The sequence below is a fragment of the Sturnus vulgaris genome, chromosome 25, assembly GCF_052056855.1.
Source record: "Sturnus vulgaris isolate bStuVul1 chromosome 25, bStuVul1.hap1, whole genome shotgun sequence".
Taxonomy (NCBI): Eukaryota; Metazoa; Chordata; class Aves; order Passeriformes; family Sturnidae; genus Sturnus; species Sturnus vulgaris.
The window spans coordinates 4,495,539-4,514,167 of record NC_142267.1 but is presented as its reverse complement, the minus strand read 5'-3'; the positions used below and the strand labels follow the sequence as shown (position 1 = coordinate 4,514,167).

The 18,629-nt window shown below is 46.6% G+C and overlaps 1 protein-coding gene across 1 annotated transcript in view; it reads left to right on the top strand.

The window, feature by feature from the left end:
• The first annotated feature begins 659 nt into the window (after window positions 1-659).
• The window catches only part of KAZN (kazrin, periplakin interacting protein), a 203,785-nt gene continuing 185,815 nt past the window's right edge, over window positions 660-18,629 (top strand). The window contains exon 1 of the mRNA XM_088178556.1: window positions 660-1,208. Within this exon, the coding sequence (XP_088034682.1) occupies window positions 1,088-1,208 (121 nt within the window). The 5' untranslated portion in view covers window positions 660-1,087. The remainder of the gene's footprint in view (window positions 1,209-18,629) is intronic.

Genomic DNA, 18,629 nt, shown 5'->3' with positions numbered 1-18,629 from the left:
TGAAATAAAGATGAATCAGCGCTGTCAGACTTTGCTGGGAGTTTACTCTTGGCCCCTTTTCCCTGGAAACAGCCCAGGCTGGAGGAATCCCTGCGGGATGCGCAGCCATGGGCACCGCGGGCAGGTTTGGGAGCGGCGATCCCTCCTTCCCTGGAGCATCCCGGGGGACAGGCGGGCAGGAGGGGGTTAATGCGGGCAGGAGGGGATTGAGGCAGCCGGGAGGGGGTTAATGCAGCCGGGAGGGAATTGAGGAACCGGGAGAGGGTTAAGGGAGGCCAGGAGGGGATTGAGGCAGCCGGGAGAGGGTTAATGCAGCAGGGAAGGGGTTAATGCAGCCGGGTCGTTGTTCCCTGCCCGAATCAGCATCCCCAGGTGCCTCCAGACGCGCTCCGGGAGCAGCGGCTGCATCCGGGCAGGGAGGAGGAGGAGGAGGAGGCCGGGCAGGCACTGCAGCAGGGCTGAGGATGTTCCCGAACGTGGCTCCAGTCTCCTCCCCCTCGCCGCCGTGGCTGCGGGAAGGGGGGAGCGGGCTGTGGGGAAGGGACGAGCGGCGGGGCTGATGCCGAGAGCCCCCGGAGCCCTGCCCGCAGCCCCGGGGAGGCTCCTGTGAGCTCCTGAGCCCTGCGGAGGGGATCCCCCGGTGCCCGGGCATCCCCGGCAGAGCGGGGCTGGAAGGACGGAGGTTCCGCATCCTGGCGTGGGAAAACTCCCGTGCTCCTGCGGGAGATGTGCCCGGGCTCACGGACACGGTAGCCGCGGGGTTCGGGCGTCTCGGGAGAGGAAAAGAGCCCCAAGACTTTGCTCTGACCATGGCAGATCGCCCGCAAGGGGCCAGTCCTCGGTGCCTGGGGCAAATTCGTGCCTGAAGCCACCAGACCTGCCCAGGACGCGGGAGAAGCTCCTGGGAGAGGCGCAGATATTTGGTTTGCTCCATGAAAATACCGATGGCACTCAGCTGAAAGCGTGCGCTGGTTTGGGGAGAGGGCAGGAGCAGCCTGGCATCTCTCCATTGCTCCCTGGGTGTCTCCTCCTGCCCTGCTGAGGAGCCGTGGGGGACAGGAGGGCTCCGAGCTCCGGGCTCTGCTCCATGACCAACGCTCGGGACTGCAGGGAAGCCATGGACTCGCCCCCGGCCACCTCCAGCCCTGCTGCAGCGCCTGTCACCTTCTCCCAAGTGTTCGGGCAGCAGTGCCAGCTCATGGAAGCAGGTAAGAGAGGAGCTACATCCACATCCCTGTTTGCCATGTCCTTGCTGTCCCTTTCTTGCTCTGTCTCCCAAGTTCTTCCCTAAAATCTGGTGTTTTCCAAAGTTGGGGTGACTGCTTTTGTATTTGCACACTGGCCTTGACTACCCCCGAAACCACTGAAAAGCTCTGTGCCCAATTATTTTGTGCCCAATTATTTACAAACAGGAGCAAGGGTTGGGATGGCTCTGTGGGTTTGGGTTGACATGGACTGGAACAAGCTGCTCTTTCCCTGGTGCTGGAAGTTACCTTTGGATGTGAACAAAACATGTGTGGTGATTTTTGCATTTCAAAACAAGGACGTTCTAACTGGAGGCTGATTTGCTGCTTTGGAGGGCGATTGCTGCAGCATGTGGATATCTGCTTTGGTATTCAGCTCTGTGAAGGACAAAGTGGGTTTTTTCCATGGTTGTTTGTGTTTCTGTAGCACCTGGGAGCTCTGTTCTTTTTCCCAGGTGTTTTCATGCACTTCTAACTCTCTACAGATGGACCTGGTTATTTCTTATCTGTGCCTTTTGGCTGTTAAGTAGGTGGTGTGGAACGTGACTAATCCAAAATTTTCCACCTTTGCCTCCTGTTCCTCACAGGTGCTCTGAAGCACCGGTCTGTGAGGTGCCCCAGAGCCGTGCACTCACATCCCCCTTCGTCCCTGGGTCCCCAAGTTTAAGAGATTGGATAAGGGATTTTACAAAATGTACTCCTATTTTCCTATCTTTGCTGACATTTAGCTCTGAGGAAGGGTGTGTTTGTTTACTTAGAGCCATGGAGAAACCTGAGTTTGTGCAGTGATGCCATAACAACCCTTACTCCGAGTTTTTAGGGCTTGTTTTCCTCAGATCTACTGGTACTGTCTTATGACTCTTTGTGCTGGTGCAAGTATCGTGGCAAATTTGTCCTGTAAAATGTCCCATCCTTTTTCCCTCTCTTCTAGTAGCCAGTTCTGTGACTGATGATGTTTGGATTATATGTTTCTACTTCTGTGGTGACATTAAAAACACAATGTATTAGAGTTTCCTGCAGGTCTCTGTGGGATTTTTGCTCTTCCCCCCAAACTTTCACAGGCAGAGCTGGGAGGATGGCTCATTAGGTGACTGATTAACTGGCTGCTAATCAGTTAATCAAGCTTGAGATCATTCTGCTGCCTCCAAGAAAATGTCAGGCAGATCTTCAAGAGAGTTTGGTATTAAACTTTCCTATGACATATCCTGGGATCAGCCCAAAGGCTGTGGATCCATTGTGTCAGGTCTTACCCAAGGAAGAGATGTAGGAGGAAGCTCTGATTCTGGGTGAGCAGTTTGTTTCCTAAATTAGCAAGACGAACGAGGTGGGAAAACACAGGTGGTAGTTTTATTTGGGTTTGTTTTCTTTTCCCTTTCTTAGAGAGAAATTCCCTGAAAGGAAACCCGAGATTTCTGGGTTTTCAAATCCCATCTTAGTCAGTCAATCAGAAGATTTTCTTCACTCTGGTGGATCATCTTGGTAGGATTTTCTAGATGATTTCTCGGGTACGAGGTGAGATGCAATGCAAGGATGATTGCCATGGATGTCAGTGACATCCAGAGGGATTTCAGTGTATGATGGATGTTCCTGTGAGTTTCCTGTCCTTGCAGCAGTGGCCAGGCACACTCAGTGCTCCTGGAAGCAGAACTTGAGCTGGAGTGTCTGAGGATGTGTCTGTGTTGATGGACAGGGCAGGAAGGATGCCCTAGGGTGGCAGTGGGTACAGCTTTGGGACACCAAGCTCTGGTTCCTGACCCTTTTGGGATAGGGCCACAAAAGGGCTCAGTGTTGAGTAGGGCTGTGCAAGTGCCTTTACAAACCATAAAACCAGACTTTGCCCCTGTGGTTCCCCTCAACAACAATCCATGAGGAGCCAAGTTCTGACCCAAACAGCCCAAATCTCACCAGAAAGATTTGTGGGTGCCCAGGACCACATCACTGCCATTGGTGACATTTGGGCTCCTTAACAGCACAGGGATGTGCTTGGATGATAAAGGTGCTGGCCTTAATTAAATGTCAGATTTTGTGCCTGGAGAATTGCCGAGCTTGAGCTAGATCACAGGCTTGGCAGCACTCTTTGATGTACCACCTGCAGGGATCTCGTGGTTTTTGCAGGTTCTGCCTGTGCTCTAAGGACACTTCTCCTCCAAAGCACACGAGAGAAGAGCTGGGCTCAACTGGCAAAGTGTGATTCGGGTTGTTGTAGCATTATCTGCTCTTGATGCAGAAACCAGAGGGGGTGTGATGCCCCCCTGCAAACACATCCCAGTGCTGCTCGTCAGTAACTTGCTCTGAAAACCAAATACTGAATGTTTGGAAGTCACCTTCCCCCTTGCCAGCTGCACCTCATTCCCATGGATGTAAGACTTGGGAAGTTGGGGGTTTTGTGCAGCTGATTCTGCACACTTGGCTGATTATCCGTGCACAGCTTGTGGAGATTTCAGTAATGACAGTGTCAGCCTGGGAGAGAGCCTGGGAGCCCTGCACAGCTCCTTGCTCTCTATTCAACCTCTGCAGCAGCATTTGCTGGCACAGCACATGGGATGCTCTTTGGAAAGTTCTTTTTCTACCTTCCCTCTTTATTCTGTTGCCCTTTTCCTCACCAGTTTAGTACAGCTCCACGACTTTGTTTGCTGGGATGTGTTCCTGGTGGTGAGCTGGGGAACAGTGGGGATGGGAAGGCTGCAGCTGGCTGAGCTCCCCCCTTTAAGAGTTCTCTGACAAAACTCCAGTTTCCCAAGGCAGCAAATCCTCACTGTGGCAGGCATTAAATTTGGCTGATGCCTGAGAGATGTGTCAGTGTCACCTGGGACATGGCCACCTTTAGTGAGAGTGTGATTCCCAAAGGAGGGGCTGTAATTCCTGCCTGGGATCACTCAGGGAATAAATTTCTGTTTTCCTTTCCAAGCCATGCAGGGTGGGTGATGTTTTGCCTTTTCCAGCCCAACTGCAAGGCTGGTTATTTCCAAAAGAAGTAATTGGGGGAGAGGCTGGCTTCATAGCCCCATCCTCAATCTTCTGATCCCAGAAGAAATTCGTGCCTGCCAGGCAGTGCTGGTCTTGCTTGAAGCACAGATTCGAATCTGGCACATGTTTGTGCTATAAATTTTGCTAATACCCAAATGAAAGACTCCAGTTGTTCATTTTAGAAAAAAAAAAAAAGACCAAAAAAAAAAAAAAAGTCTGAAGGATTTATGATTGTCACTACCAAACTTTAAAATGAGGGTTACTAAGAATTTGAAGAGTATTTCCCATCTGATCTCCCATGAAATATTGAATATATGGTGTGAGATCTCCAGGAGAGCTGAATGCTCTCTGGAAGAATTAGGCTTAGTAGAAAAACCATTTATTTTATACATGGGCAGATTCCAAGCAATTTGTTTGGTGTATTGCAGTTTTCTGGACTTACATCTATGCATTATTTTCTGACTCACTGCTCCATTAGAGTAATTTTCATTTTCCATCAATTCCTTGGCTCTCAGATGCTGCTGATTTGTTAGGCCTCCAATATTTTTTCTTTAAATCTTGCCAGTTAGTTTTCCATTGGTTATGAAATAAGGAACTTGATTCAAGATGTGAACAAGAAAGTAATTTGAAATTCATCCTGACCTTAGGATTTTGCAGTGAATCTCTTCCATATTGTATTTCCATTACATATATATATATATATATATATATATATATATTATCCATTACATGCATTCTGGATTCCACTCTGGTGGCTGCTCCCCAAATGGATGTGAGTTTGGCTTGGTTATCCCCCTCCAGCAGAAAATTAAGGACATGATAAAAAATCCTTAGGAGTTCTTCTATGGAAATTAAAGTCATGTAGCTGAAAGCTTTTGCCTTTCCCCCTCTCCATCTGTAGTTTACAGCTCTTGATCCAGTTCCTCTCAAGGGGAATGTGAGGTGAGATTGATGTGGAATTATTTAAGCAAAGTATTTGTCATGAAGCATGAAATCCTTGGAATCTCACCTGGTCTGGCATCTTCTGCAAAGATTTTGTTTTGTAAACAAAGCGTGGAATATGCAACATAGAATTCCTTCATCTGGTGCTTGAATATGGTTTTTAAACAAATAAAATAGTATTTTAAAAAGACTAAAATAGTATTTTAAAAATACCTGCTCTGTACCCCCTGAGTTGGGTGGAGGTTTTCTCAGGAGCTGGGCTCCTTGAAACAGTTCAAATCTGAAGGGTGTTAGATGTGAAAAAAGTGATTAATGGGAAAATTTCAGCCCCTGATAAGATGCAGAAGGAAATCTCTGACCTTCTAAACTGAGGCTGAGATAAACATTGACCATCTGTGCTCTCTTATTTTGTGCCTTTAAGTCCCTTGTGCATTTTTCCATGGTTTAATTAAATCCAACAGGATCTGGTTTCAAACCATTTTCGTGGAGCTGAGGCAGAGCAGAGGTGATGCAGTTTTGGCTGAGTTTAGCAGTGCCTGTCAGGCACTGAGGGAGATGCTGCAGAATCCCAGACTGGTCTGGGCTGGAAGGGGCTTGAAAACCCAACTTGTTCTCCACCCCTCCATGGGCAGGGACACTTCCCTCTATCCCAGGTTTCTCCAAGCCCCGTCCTACCCAGCCTTGGACACTTCCAGGGATGGATTAATCTCAAAACCGTGGTTATTTCTGCTGCTGGGTTTCCTGAATTACAGAGCTCCAGCTCCCAGAGCATCTGAGCAAAGCTTTAGTGACAGCTCTTGTTGTTCTGCCATGGACAACAGAAAACAGCACAAAACCTGCTTGGATCAGTTGGTTTGAGGCCACAGGGAAGCAGGGCTGGGAATGTGTCTGGCACTCAGAGCATCAGGTTTCCTACGTGCATTAGTCAGTAATAAATCTTTCATGGTAACAAGCTGTTTCATTTGCTCTCCCAGGAGGAGAGGGGGTGTGTGCATGCTGGAGATGTTTTCAAATGTTGTTGCAGCAGCCTGGCTTAATTACTGTGCCTCAGGTCAGATTAACGAGTTTTGGGAAAATAAGAAACTGGAGCAGGTGTCAGGTGGGTGAAGGGAGATGAATTTGGTGACCTGGTCCTCCCAGGTGGGGAATCACTGAGCTGCTGAGGTGAGACATCACTGACTGGTGATGATCAGACAAAGAATCATGAGATGGGCTGGGTTGGAAGGGACTTTAAAACCCATCTCATCCCACCCCTGCCATGGCAGGGACACCTTTCACTGTCCCAGATTGTTCCAAGCCCTGTCCAGCCTGGCCTTGGACACTTCCAGGGATCCAGGGGCAGCCACAGCTCTGGGCACCCTGAGCCAGGGCCTGCCCACCCTCACAGGGAGGAATTCCCTCCATATATTTGACCTAAATGTCCCCTTTTCAATTTGAACCCTTTATTTCTTGTCCTGTCCCCACAGGGCAGGGACCTGAGGCTGTTGTGTTGCTGGCCAGCACTGCAGACACCTGGAAGTGAAAGTTACTGACTGCAGCATTACAAAATTGACAATTTCTCTGTTTTGTCAGATTTTGTGGCTGGGGATTTTCCTTTGACTAAGTCTGGCTGCTCTTGAAGTTTCTGTTCCCTGAGTAGAGCTGTGGTCTGGGTTTATGTGCTGGTGTTGTCAAACTTCAGCAGCAGCCACATAAATCTGTGCCCACCACTGTAGTGCCTGAGAATGTGTGGAATAAAATCCCTGAGTGCAGAATAAAATCCCTGCCAACTTTCTGTGCACGTTCCTGCCAGGCTGAATCACCCTGTGTGTGTTGGTGCAGAAGAAAGTGTCATTCTTGTCAAAACCAAACCCGTTTTTCTGACATGACAAGAAATGTATCAGAAACAAACTGCTTGAGAAGCCCCTGGAGTTTTGTGTTTTAGAGGAGAACAGAATAATCTGATTGTCTCCAGGGCCAGCTCCAGCACTAGGAGCAAACAGCATTTACCTCTTCCCACAAAAGCAATGAGTAAAAATCCTCCCTGACAGGTGATGTGCTCCTGCCTGAGCTGAATAGATTCGGGGGCCACAGAAATTAAACGGGAAGATCACTAATATTTTTATTTTCTTCCCAGTGGAATGGGCTGTTACTAGGGATAAAAAGAAGTGACATTTATCTCCCTCTTTTCACTTCATTAGGTAGGACTGTGCTCCAATGGATGGAGCCCACTTGCTGTCTGTGGCTTTTACTGCTCTACAAGGTTCTTTTAACATTTGTTAAATGGTTGAAATGTTCTTTTAAACATTGTGCTGTTGTTGTTTGCTTGGGGAGCTTCACTGGGCCCTGAAGGACAGAGGCACCAAAGAGAAGGATTTGGTAATTCTCTATAAATATCAACATGAGGTGCTTGAGAGAACCGTGGAGTCCCTGTTTTAGTGAGCAAAGTGGGGTGGAACAGGTTGGAAGTTTTGTTATCTCTGAGAGGATTTCCTGCTTTTATTTATCCCAGGCTGGAAAAGTTCTTGGGAATTGCTGAGCCTGGCTGAGAACACAGGACAGGGATCAGGACAGCAGAAAGAGCAGCTGGTGAGGGTGATGGACTGCACCTGCTTGGAAGAGGGGAGAAAAAACCCAGTATTGTCCAAAACTGAGGAATGTGGGTATTAAAGAGATGATAAAAGCTGGGCTGGAGCTGAATCCCCATTTCCTTGTGGATCTGGTGCTTTTCTGCCCCGAGCAGCACTGGGAGTTTTGGGCTGTGGTTAAAGCTGCAGCAGGATTTGGGAGCTGCCCTGCCCTGTGCATCCCCCCTGCCCTGGGCAGGCAGCTCCTCTGTCACCCTGCCCTGGGACTGTCCCTTGGCCCATGGAGATGTGATTCGTGTGTCTGAAACCAGCCCAGCACAGAGGGGGGGACCATGGATGTGTTATTGAGTGTGGAATTATGGATGTGTACCTGCAGCTATTTAGAGAATGCACAGCGGGAGGGGGTTATTCTTAAAACAACAAGGAAAAGCTTTTCCCAAATATTCTGACTGCTGTGTGCTACCAAATATCTGAAAAAAAACCCCCAAAATAACCCAACAAACAAAGCCAAACCAACAACAGAAAACAGAGAAAATATTGAACAATATTTTTTGCATAAATTAAATTGTTCCCTGTCATCTCAATAGTAGACTCCATTATTACAGCATCTGTGTATAGAGCACTTGTGAGCTGATTTACTCCTCATTCAGTTATGGGCAGTGTTCATCTGCCCTCCTGATGGACTAATTTGGTTTTGTCAGTTCATGCTCATAGCAAAGTGTGTGGATGTAATAATTCCCTGCAATTGCAACCCTCATGTTTTTATGACACCAAAATAATGAACTGAAAACATGAATGTGATTACACTTGCAGCTACAAACAGGAATTAGTTATTATTCTTTCTTTGGAGGTCTTAGAGGCAATTTTAATGGCCTTGCATTATTAGAATGGTAAAGAGGATGAAAGACCTGAAGCAAAGCATTTGTCTTTGCTCTGGCTTTATCCTATTTTATGGTAGGTGGGAATTTTTGAGAATCGTGTAAATGGATATTTTTCCTAAATTCTGATATGAAATAATGAAAGTATTTTACTAGAGCACATCCAGGCCATCATGAGTTTAACTGGTAAATCAGCTGAACAAGGTTGAGGTTCCTGCCTTTGTGCTTTACCCTCCTGGCTAATGCAATGGCTGAAATGATGAAAAAAAACCACGTGAGCCATTCCAAAATTAAACATTCCTAAAGAGCTGGAGTATGATAGCCTCAAAATATCCATGTGTTATCTTGGCTTGGAATGAAGTACATTGTATGAAATTTAAACATGGGAAAACTATGCTTGAATAGGAAATATGTTTGATTCCATTAGTCTTGAAATAGAAATGCAGCATCATCAAAGCTCTGGTGAAGAGAAAAGGGGCTGGGAGGGAGCAATGGATGGGTTTTTATTCTGCAGAGCCCCCCAAATGAGGGATGTTGCATTTTTGCAGAATTATCCTGAAAGGCTCAGAAGGTTCAAAGCAGCACCTTTGTAAGGGCTCAGCACAGCAGCCAGAGCTGGGCTAAGGACAGGAGTCACCCCTGGCACTGCTCTGCCAGCTGGGCTGTCCCCTCTGCTGTGGCCAGAGCAACTCCCAGGGAATTCAGTTCATTTCTATTTCCACTGCTCCTTTTGTTCCTGCTTGCCCAATCACCTGAGCAATGCGATGTTGGTTTGTTATATTCTGTGTCCTTGGTGCTCATAAAGGGACTGGAAGTGCTGCCCTTGCTAAAGGGTTAAAAAAGTAAAAAAGTTAAATTCCAGGGAATTCAGAGTGTGTCTGTTAAGGTTTGGCAAAACAAAAGGCATGTGATGCTGTGAGTTTGAGCAAAATGAAATTTCATTCTCTCTGCAGCATCTGGATAAAAACCAGCCCCTGTGCCTTGTTTGAGCTGCTCAGGTTCTCTTACAGAAGTGCTCATGGTGAGCCTGGGTTTGCAGGAGCCAAACCAAGGGTAGAAACTGCTGCCAGGGGCTGCAGAACTCAACAACTCATCCCCAGGATTGCCAGGAAGAGCCCTGAGGATTGCTCAGTGGGAAGGCTGGAGAGGGCTGGAGGGAATGGCTAAAACCTGCCAGAGGAAGAGTGAGAATGGATAAACTGCAGGAATTCTTCCCTCTGAGAGTGCTGAGGCCAGAGCAGCTGTGGCTGCCCCATCCCTGGAGGTGTCCAAGGCCAGGCTGGATGGGTTTGGGGCAGCCTGGGGAAGGTGTCCCTGTCCCTGGAGGGGTGGAATGGGATGAGCTTTAAGGTCCCTTTTGGCACAAACCATTCTGGGATTCCATCAGCAGCAGCACTGTGTGCTCAGTGACTCTTGCAGGCTTTAACCAAGGGTTTGATTTTTCCTGCCTGGACTGGGAGCCTGGTGGGTCAGGGGGAGGGTGCAAAGGCACCTCAGTTCCCTTAAATGTGTTGGAAATATGAAGGGTGACCTGGCCATGGCACCCCACAGCTCTGAGCACATAAATTCACTCTGTTTATCCATCTTTCCCAGCTTCTGGAAAGTCTGGGAAGACTCCAGTTATGAGTCAGGTTAAATCAAGATGGCATTTTTATGACTGTGAAGAGTTGGAGCTTCCTCCTCTGTTTTTCACCCATGAGCAGATAATGATGGCAAAGGACTCTCACAAACCAGCTCTATCCACCACTGCCAAAGTTCTCACGAAATAATCCAGCCTAATCTCATTAAATAATCCAGCTCTTCACCAACCTGTGCCTGGCTGTGGCCAATTCCCACACCCTGGAGAGCTGTGGTTTTCTAGCAAAGCTGGTTTTTATAGCATAAATTCTTGGTGCTGTGGTGCTGACCCCCGGTGGTGCTGCCTGGTGGCTCCTGCTGTGCTGTGGGAAAACTGCTCCAGCCTGGATCCTGACTTCCCATTAAACACCTGAAGTAAAAAAAAAAGCATTTCTCAGAATGTATTCTGAGAGAGCACAACTATTCTCCAAGACAACTATTCTCCAAGAAATACAAAACTCTTTTCCCTTTCCTTCCCCCTTTTTTTTCATTTTTCTTTCCTATTTTAAATTACTTTTTCTTCAGCTTGGGGAGCATGTTTCCAGTGGCCTATTGCAGACCTGAGAGCAGTTTGTTTTCCACCAGCTTACCCATCAGTTTGCTGTGTGCTTAAGATGCCAATAACACACTGACTTGAAAAATAATGATCCATCATCATCAATTCCTCTGGATTTGTCAGGCTGGGGATGGCAGCCCCAGATGAATTGGTTGTTTTAAAAAACAAAAGTAAGAAAAAGACTTATTGTGCTGGCATTTGTGTTTCTGAATGTCCTCTATTTCTTAATTCCATTTCTTAATGCAAAGATGAGATTTTCTTGTTTCCCCCTTCTCAAAGCTCAGGGTTTTAGTAAATAATGTGTTAAGTGCAGCAAACACATCAAATGATAAATTTGCCACGCAAATTGATAAGGTGAGATTTGTTTCCTGTAAACAGCAAAATGCTGCTTTTGCAGATAAAAACAAAGCTTTTATCTTCAAGGCAAACTGTAAATGAACTAGAAGGGTAATTTAACATTCACAGTTGTTTAAATGATATTAACTCTTGTGAAGATTTATTATACACAGGTAGGAATCTCAGAGAAGGCATTTCAGAAGTAAGAAATTTTTTTCCCCGTGAAGTTCAGCATTTTAGTTACAATTTGATATTCATTAGACTCAGAGATGGATGGATTTTGTGCCAGTGTTTTGTGAGGGTCTTCCTACCATTTAATATTGTAATGTTCACCACATGGGAGGAAAAAACAAAGTAAAGATAATCTCCAGCTTTGATGTCAAAAGACACACGAGAAAGTTTAAAATACAAATTAGCTTCTCTAGAATCCAACTGTGTGGATCTAATTACATCTAATGCTAATTATCCTATTGATCTTAGCATTTTACTGTATTCCAGCTATGACTATTGCCGAGCATTAATCACACATTCACACTTATCTACATAAAGCCCAAAAGCAGGCTGGGGCTGCTGCTTTGCCTTGGGAGTAGAATAGTGAATTTAGATGGGTTTTTTTATCCTTTTTTCCCCCTTCCCTTTCGGCTTTTCTATCCCAGCTGGCCCCAGTTACTGGGAATGCCCGGTGCTGTGTGCCTGCACTCCAGGAAAGTTGTGTTTGCCCTGGGGAGAGAGGGATTTTGTTATGCTTAACTCTCATCGAGCTGGGTAATGTTCCACTTGAGGTTTGCTGCTTTCGTTCACACTGATTGAATTAGGGAATGTGGCTTAGATGCCTTGCCCCCCTCCTTTCCCTTGGGGAGGGTATTTTGTAATAAATCCGAAATTATTAATGAGTGGGACTGTGATCATTTCTTTTAAGAAAGGCTGAGTAGAAATGGTTGGGCTCTGATTTCCTGTGATCTGAAGGGGAATTCGGGGTTTTTGGCTGGGCTGTTTCTCTTTTCTTTTGTTGGGCCATGGCAAGGGGGGCTTTGGCAGCCTCAGCACAGGATCCGGAGCTGGGGAGGGTTCCCGGGGCTCCTCCCTTCATCCACAGGATTTGGGCACCTCAAACGCACGAATGTCCCAATGCAGCTCGTGCTGCTCTCGCTGTGCTCCAAAGTGCTGAAATTGATGGAATCCCTGGGAACAGACCAGGAGAGGGAGGCAGAGTACACGGCAAAGCCACACCCGGCAGGCACTGCAATGGCTGAGCTTGGCGGGGAAAAGTGTCTGTGGGGCACGGAGGGGGAGTGTGACACTGATGGGGAGAGTGTGACGCGGGGATGGGGAGTGTGTGACACTGATGGTGAGTGTGTGACATTAATGGTCAGTGTGTGACACTGATGGTCAGTGTGTGACACTGATGGTCAGTGTGTGACACTGATGGTCAGTGTGTGACATTGATGGTCAGTGTGTGACACTGATGGTCAGTGTGTGACATTGATGGTCAGTGTGTGACATTGATGGTCAGTGTGTGACATTAATGGTCAGTGTGTGACACTGATGGTCGGGGTGACACTGATGGTCGGGGTGTGACACTGGGATGGTCAGTGTGACACTGATGGTCAGGGTGTGACACTGATGGTCAGGGTGTGACAGTGATGGTCAGTGTGTGACACTGATGGTCAGTGTGTGACAGTGATGGTCAGTGGGTGTGACACTGATGGTCAGTGTGACACTGATGGTCAGTGTGACACTGATGGTCAGTGTGTGACACTGATGGTCGGGGTGACACTGATGGTCAGGGTGTGACACTGATGGTCAGGGTGTGACACTGATGGTCAGTGTGTGCCATTGATGGTCAGGGTGTGACACTGATGGTCAGGGTGTGCCATTGATGGTCAGTGTGACACTGATGGTCAGGGTGTGACACTGATGGTCAGGGTGTGACACTGATGGTCAGGGTGTGCCATTGATGGTCAGTGTGACACTGATGGTCAGGGTGTGACACTGATGGTCAGGGTGTGACACTGATGGTCAGTGTGTGCCATTGATGGTCAGTGTGACACTGATGGTCGGGGTGACACTGATGGTCAGGGTGTGACACTGATGGTCAGTGGGTGTGACACTGATGGTCAGGGTGTGACACTGATGGTCAGTGTGTGCCATTGATGGTCAGTGTGACACTGATGGTCGGGGTGACACTGATGGTCAGGGTGTGACACTGATGGTCAGGGTGTGACACTGATGGTCAGTGTGTGCCATTGATGGTCAGTGTGTGACATTGATGGTCAGTGGGTGTGACAGGAGTATTTTGTGGGCACCAAACCCCCAGGGCAGTGTCCCCATGTCCCCAGTGCTGGGCTCTGGTGTCCCCGTGCTCCCAGTATGAGATGCTGGTGCCTCTCCCAGTCTCATAATTTGAATGCTGTGAGATCCATCCTCACACAGGGCACCCCTGTGTTGTGTTTTACTTTTTATTTTTTTTATTAAATACATGAGATGGTATTTTTTGTTTGGACTCAGATGTTTATTAATTTTTATTTATATTACTGTTTTATAAACTGCGACTTTTACAGTAACTTAACCTAATAAGCTAAAAATGGTGATTTTTTTTTAAGGCTCTTTAAGGATAAGCTGTTTAATTAAGAAATGATACTTAATTTATTTTAATTTTTAACTTAATAATTAATTACTTGTGGTTTGCAACCCGTACTTTTTTATTTAATTACAAAACACTACTTAGCCTTATGAAGAAGAAGGTGAAAAAGGACAAACTTCCGTTTTAAAACTTTTATTTTCTTTTTTATATATATTACTATATTCTAAAATTTTAAACTCTAATTTTTCTACTATGTGATATTACACACTTTTATTTAAACTACAAATTTATAATCTCAGTTTTATTACTCAGTTTTCAATTTTGGAAGCTTTCTCCATGGCCTCAGGTCAAATGCAGGGTTCTGTTGGGGGTCAGTGCTTGTTAGCAGAGAAGTTCTGAAGTTCTCAGTGAGAACTCACCTGAGCTCTCCAGGTGTTCTGGGCTGTTCTGGCTCTCAGGTGACCCCTGCACCCTCCCCACCAGCCCTGCAGCTCCAGCACAGGTTTGCTCAGGGAATTCCTGACATCCCAAAGCTGCATGGGGCAGATGCTGGGCTGAAATCCAATCCCATGAGATGATTCTGGTTCAGGTTAATCTGCACAGATTCAGGCTCATTTCAGGGTAATCAGGCTGATTTAATGTGATTTGATGATTACAAGCAGCAGCATTTGGTTTATCAAATAGGCCAGATTAGATATAAATCAAATTTGTCCTGAGAATTTGAGCCCAAGAAATGTTCATCTGTGAGGGGGATGTGCTGCTGATCTCACCTGCAGGGGGGAGAAGAAAGGAAATAAAAACTTGAAAATCAGAGCTTTTGTCTTTATGGTGTTTCCTGTTCTTAGTTTTATGAACTGAAGCCTGACAAAGTGAATGGTGAAATCCAGAGAGAAAAAGAATTCTTCTCTCAGCAATAGCTCTGCAAACTGCCCGTTAAAAAAAAAATAAATAAAAAAGGCATTTTAAGTAAATAAAAAGTATTTTGGGAAACCAGCTCTTACAAGAGTCACATCAAGGGCCTTTCGTGCTTCTGGCAATCAGTCCAAATTCATCAGCCAGTTTCTCTAGAGCTGTGCCCTGTGTAAAAGTTTTATTTGATGTCCCAGGCAACCTTGAACGTTCTTCTGGGCTGCATCAATTTGATTTAATTCAGCTTCATGTTAGAGTAGATGATCTCACATCAGCCTGGAGCACCCACACTGTGCTTACTGCAGGATTTTGGCTGGTGCACGTTTAGGATTTTTGCCAGGACAGTGTGACCAAGGCAATGACAAAAGTCTTAGTGCTGGGGGGAAGTGCAAGGAAAATGAAATTTCTCCTCTGTGTTGCTTGCAGCACCCCAAGGGTACATGGAACCAGCCAGGTCAGAAACAATTTGCCCCAAAATAATTCTGTGAATGAAGCTTAGGGCAAGCTGCACATGGAAGTTCTTGCCAGAGGAGAGGTTTTAGCTAAATAAAGTTCTGGTGAGCAATTACTGTCATAATTTGGTGGCAAATCCTGTCAGGGAATCGCTCTTGGTAACTCTTATATTATTAATTAGCTCAACTACCATGAGGCATTAATAAATATTGCAGTGCTCTTGCTGAAGAGTTAGTTGTTTATTCCCCTTTTGCACATGACACACCTGAGGAATGAAGGTTTTTTCCTCATTTTTGGTAGGTTCAGAGCCAGTGTTTCAGTTTCCAGACAAAGGGAAAATGTGAGTGGTGTGTGTGAGGAGCCTTTGGTGTCTGCTGGGTCTGCACTCCAAACACAGGGCTCTTCCCACAGGGGTATTCCTTTCATTCACAGCCTGGCTTGGGTTGGAAGGGACCTCAAAGATCCTCTTGTCCCACCCCTCCCACTGTCCCAGGTGCTCCCAGCCCTGTCCAGCCTGGCCCTGGGCACTGCCAGGGATCCAGGGGCAGCCCCAGCCTCGTGGGGGAGGATTCCTTCCCAATATCCATCCAACCCTGTCCTCTGGCAGCTTGGAGCCTTTTCCCCTTGTCCTGTCCCTCCAGGCCCTTGGAAAATTCCCTTTGCATCTCCAGTGGGTCAGGTGGGACCAGCCTGAGAGCAGAGCTGCTTCTTCTCTGTCCTGCTGGGATTTTTGTGCCAGCACAGGCACTCCTCTCCAGGCTCCCCTCTCTCCACAGCCTGAGGATGAGTTATGACATTTCTTACTAGGAAATCATCTCCGTGTGCCATTTTCTGCCTGTTGTCACCATTTGTTTCCCCCTTGCCAAGTCTAACCCTTCAGCAGGACACGACATCATCTCACTGATGATTTTTTGGTGGCTTTAATGGTTCGCTCAGACCTGTCCAGTCCTGTTCCCCAGACGTGACAGCCCTGCCCTGGCTCTTGTGCCAAGAAAAGCTAATCAGGGTGAGGCAGTGAAAGGTCACTGTGCCAAGGTGCCACATTCCCGTGGGGAATTCACAGCACGGTGTGTGACCCTGCCCTGGTGACAGGCTGCAGTGAAAATGCGGAAGGATTGGCATTTACTGGAAATCCCTCTTGTTAAATCCTCAGTCCCTGCAGTCCCTGAGTGCTGGAGGGGGTTCTTAGGGTGATGAATGTCTCCTTGCATTTGTTCTCCTACTTGGAAAAGGTGTGTGCACTGTGAGATGCTGCCCCCAGGGTCTGTTTCTGTGTGTGCTGTGAAATGTTTTTCAGGTGTCACCCCTGGTGCCATAATTTCCTTTAATAAGCAGAAGTCGGTCTGTGATGAGGAAAGAGTTGCCAGGGCTGTTGTATTGTGGTGGAGAGTAATATGTTTGAAGAAGGGTGTTTATCTTATTTTATGGGGCTGTCATGGTTAATAAATGGATGAATAATTAAGTAAACTTATCCATAATTAACTCCACAGCCTGTGGGCATGTGACCAATTTGGACAGTCCTTATGTCAAGGCACATATATCAGCCCTTGGAAGAAATCTCAATTCTTTATGAAAGAGCAAGTTTCTCTGAGCAAACTCCTTGCTGAATTTCCAATTAATTAAAGGTTTTCTTCTGTCTGTATTTACTTTACAAATGTCCTGTATTGTGTTTTACCACTGATATCTCACTGCTGTGGCTCATCCTGTGTGCCATGATTTATATTTCTCTGTCCAATGCTTGAAGCTTCACTGGGTTACTGTTATTATTCCATATAGAAAATTATGTAGAGAGCTGGAAAAGTTCTTGATTGAATTCTATATGTAAATCACACCATTATTCAGGGGAAATTAAGGGCTGAAAAAAGATGGTTTTGGGTTTGGATATTTTTCAGCCTGTATTTTTTATTTCTTCAGCTTTGGACACAAAATTTTTGTTAGGCTTTTATCACCTTTTGTTCTCATCGACATAAAAACCCCTTCAGTGGATATTGGATGAAGATGAGTGTTATTGCAGGTGTATTTCAAGACTGAGGCTGAGTGTTTGGGTAAGAATCTGGCCCTTGAACGTTCTGGGAGTGTTTTAGTAGCTCTGGGTGCCCTTTGCTGCTCGGGCTGTCCGTGAGCAGCAGGGTCAGTGGAGCATCCCCTCTGTTGTTATGGGAACCCTGCAGTGGGGTGCCAGGGCAGGCAGCAGAGATGGCATTTGTTGAATGACGTGTCAAAGCAGGTTTTGCTCTTCTCCTCAGAGGGATTTGCACTCTTGTTTTTGCAGCAGTGCTCTGAGCACAGGATGTTTGGAGATGTAACCTGTGCTGGGAACAAATACTCTGCATTTCCATGTGGAATTGCCATCCGGGTGCTGTTATTTGGGGTGTGCATCTCCATCCTCTCCTGTGCCATTGCAATAATTCACTCATAGCTGCTCAGGAGGTGAGGAACCCACATTCACAGCTCCCCCCAAACCTCCTGGAGTTCATGGAATTATCAAGGGCTGCAGGTGCTGAGGGTCAGTGCAGGGTCAGCAGTGAACACCACACCTGCTTCACTCTGCTCAGGTGTTAAATACAAACCAGCTTGCATTTTGAGTGGCATCTCCTCTTTGAAGCGTGAATGAAACCCATGAGGTGAAATCCTGAGGGGTTTTAGGATGAGAGTGTGCAGACAAGGTGGCTCCAGCACAGCTGCACTTGGAGCCATGAATATTCAGAGGCTGGGGGTAAAACTCCTCACCCGTGGCTGGAGAGGCTCTCCAAGCTCATCCTTCACCCAAATCCTCCAGCCCAGCAGAGGCTCTCCAAGCTCATCCTTCACCCAAATCCTCCAGCCCAGCAGAGGCTCTCCCAGCTCAGCACATCCTGTTTTATCCAGCTCTTTCTGCCCAGCAGATGCTGCTCATCCTTTGCTGTGGTCGTGCCTCCCATCCAAGGCTGGCACTGGAATATGTGGTCATAAAACTTTCTGACCAGACAGCTCTGAGCCTTGTAACTTCTGGAGATTATTTCAGTGTAAACTCATTTTCTTCTCTTCTGGGTGGAGGATGTGTGAGCTGGGTAGTTCAAGAGTTTATTTGAAAGACTTTTTCCTACTTTCAGACAAGACAAAGCCTTTGACATTTTGGAGCCTGTTTAAGCATCCAGCTCAGAGCTACAGCAAAGTATTTAATTTCATTATTTTCACTCCATCTTTCTCCCTAAAAATGTCTAAAGCACACATACCATTAGAGCTGCTTGAATGCTCCACGGTAAAACTTCAGGAACTTTGGCACCGCATCTGATTGGAAATTCAAATGGGATTTTCTGGTGGGGATGGAAATCCATCTGTCAGCTCAGGGCACGTGAGGAAGAAGGTGGGGATGATGTTACCAGAGTCAGCATTTGTGAGATCATTTCCTACATGATTTGCAGCACAGAGAGTTCTAAGCACTGCTAAACCTCATGTTTTAAAGAATAGAGCCAGGAAAATTGGAGATGATATTTTTCTTTTCTGAAGGCAGCGAGTTGTATTTATTTCCTGGGTGCTGTGTTCATAAGTGATGAGAATTCTGAAGTCTAATGCTTCTGGAAATTTCCTGCTTCA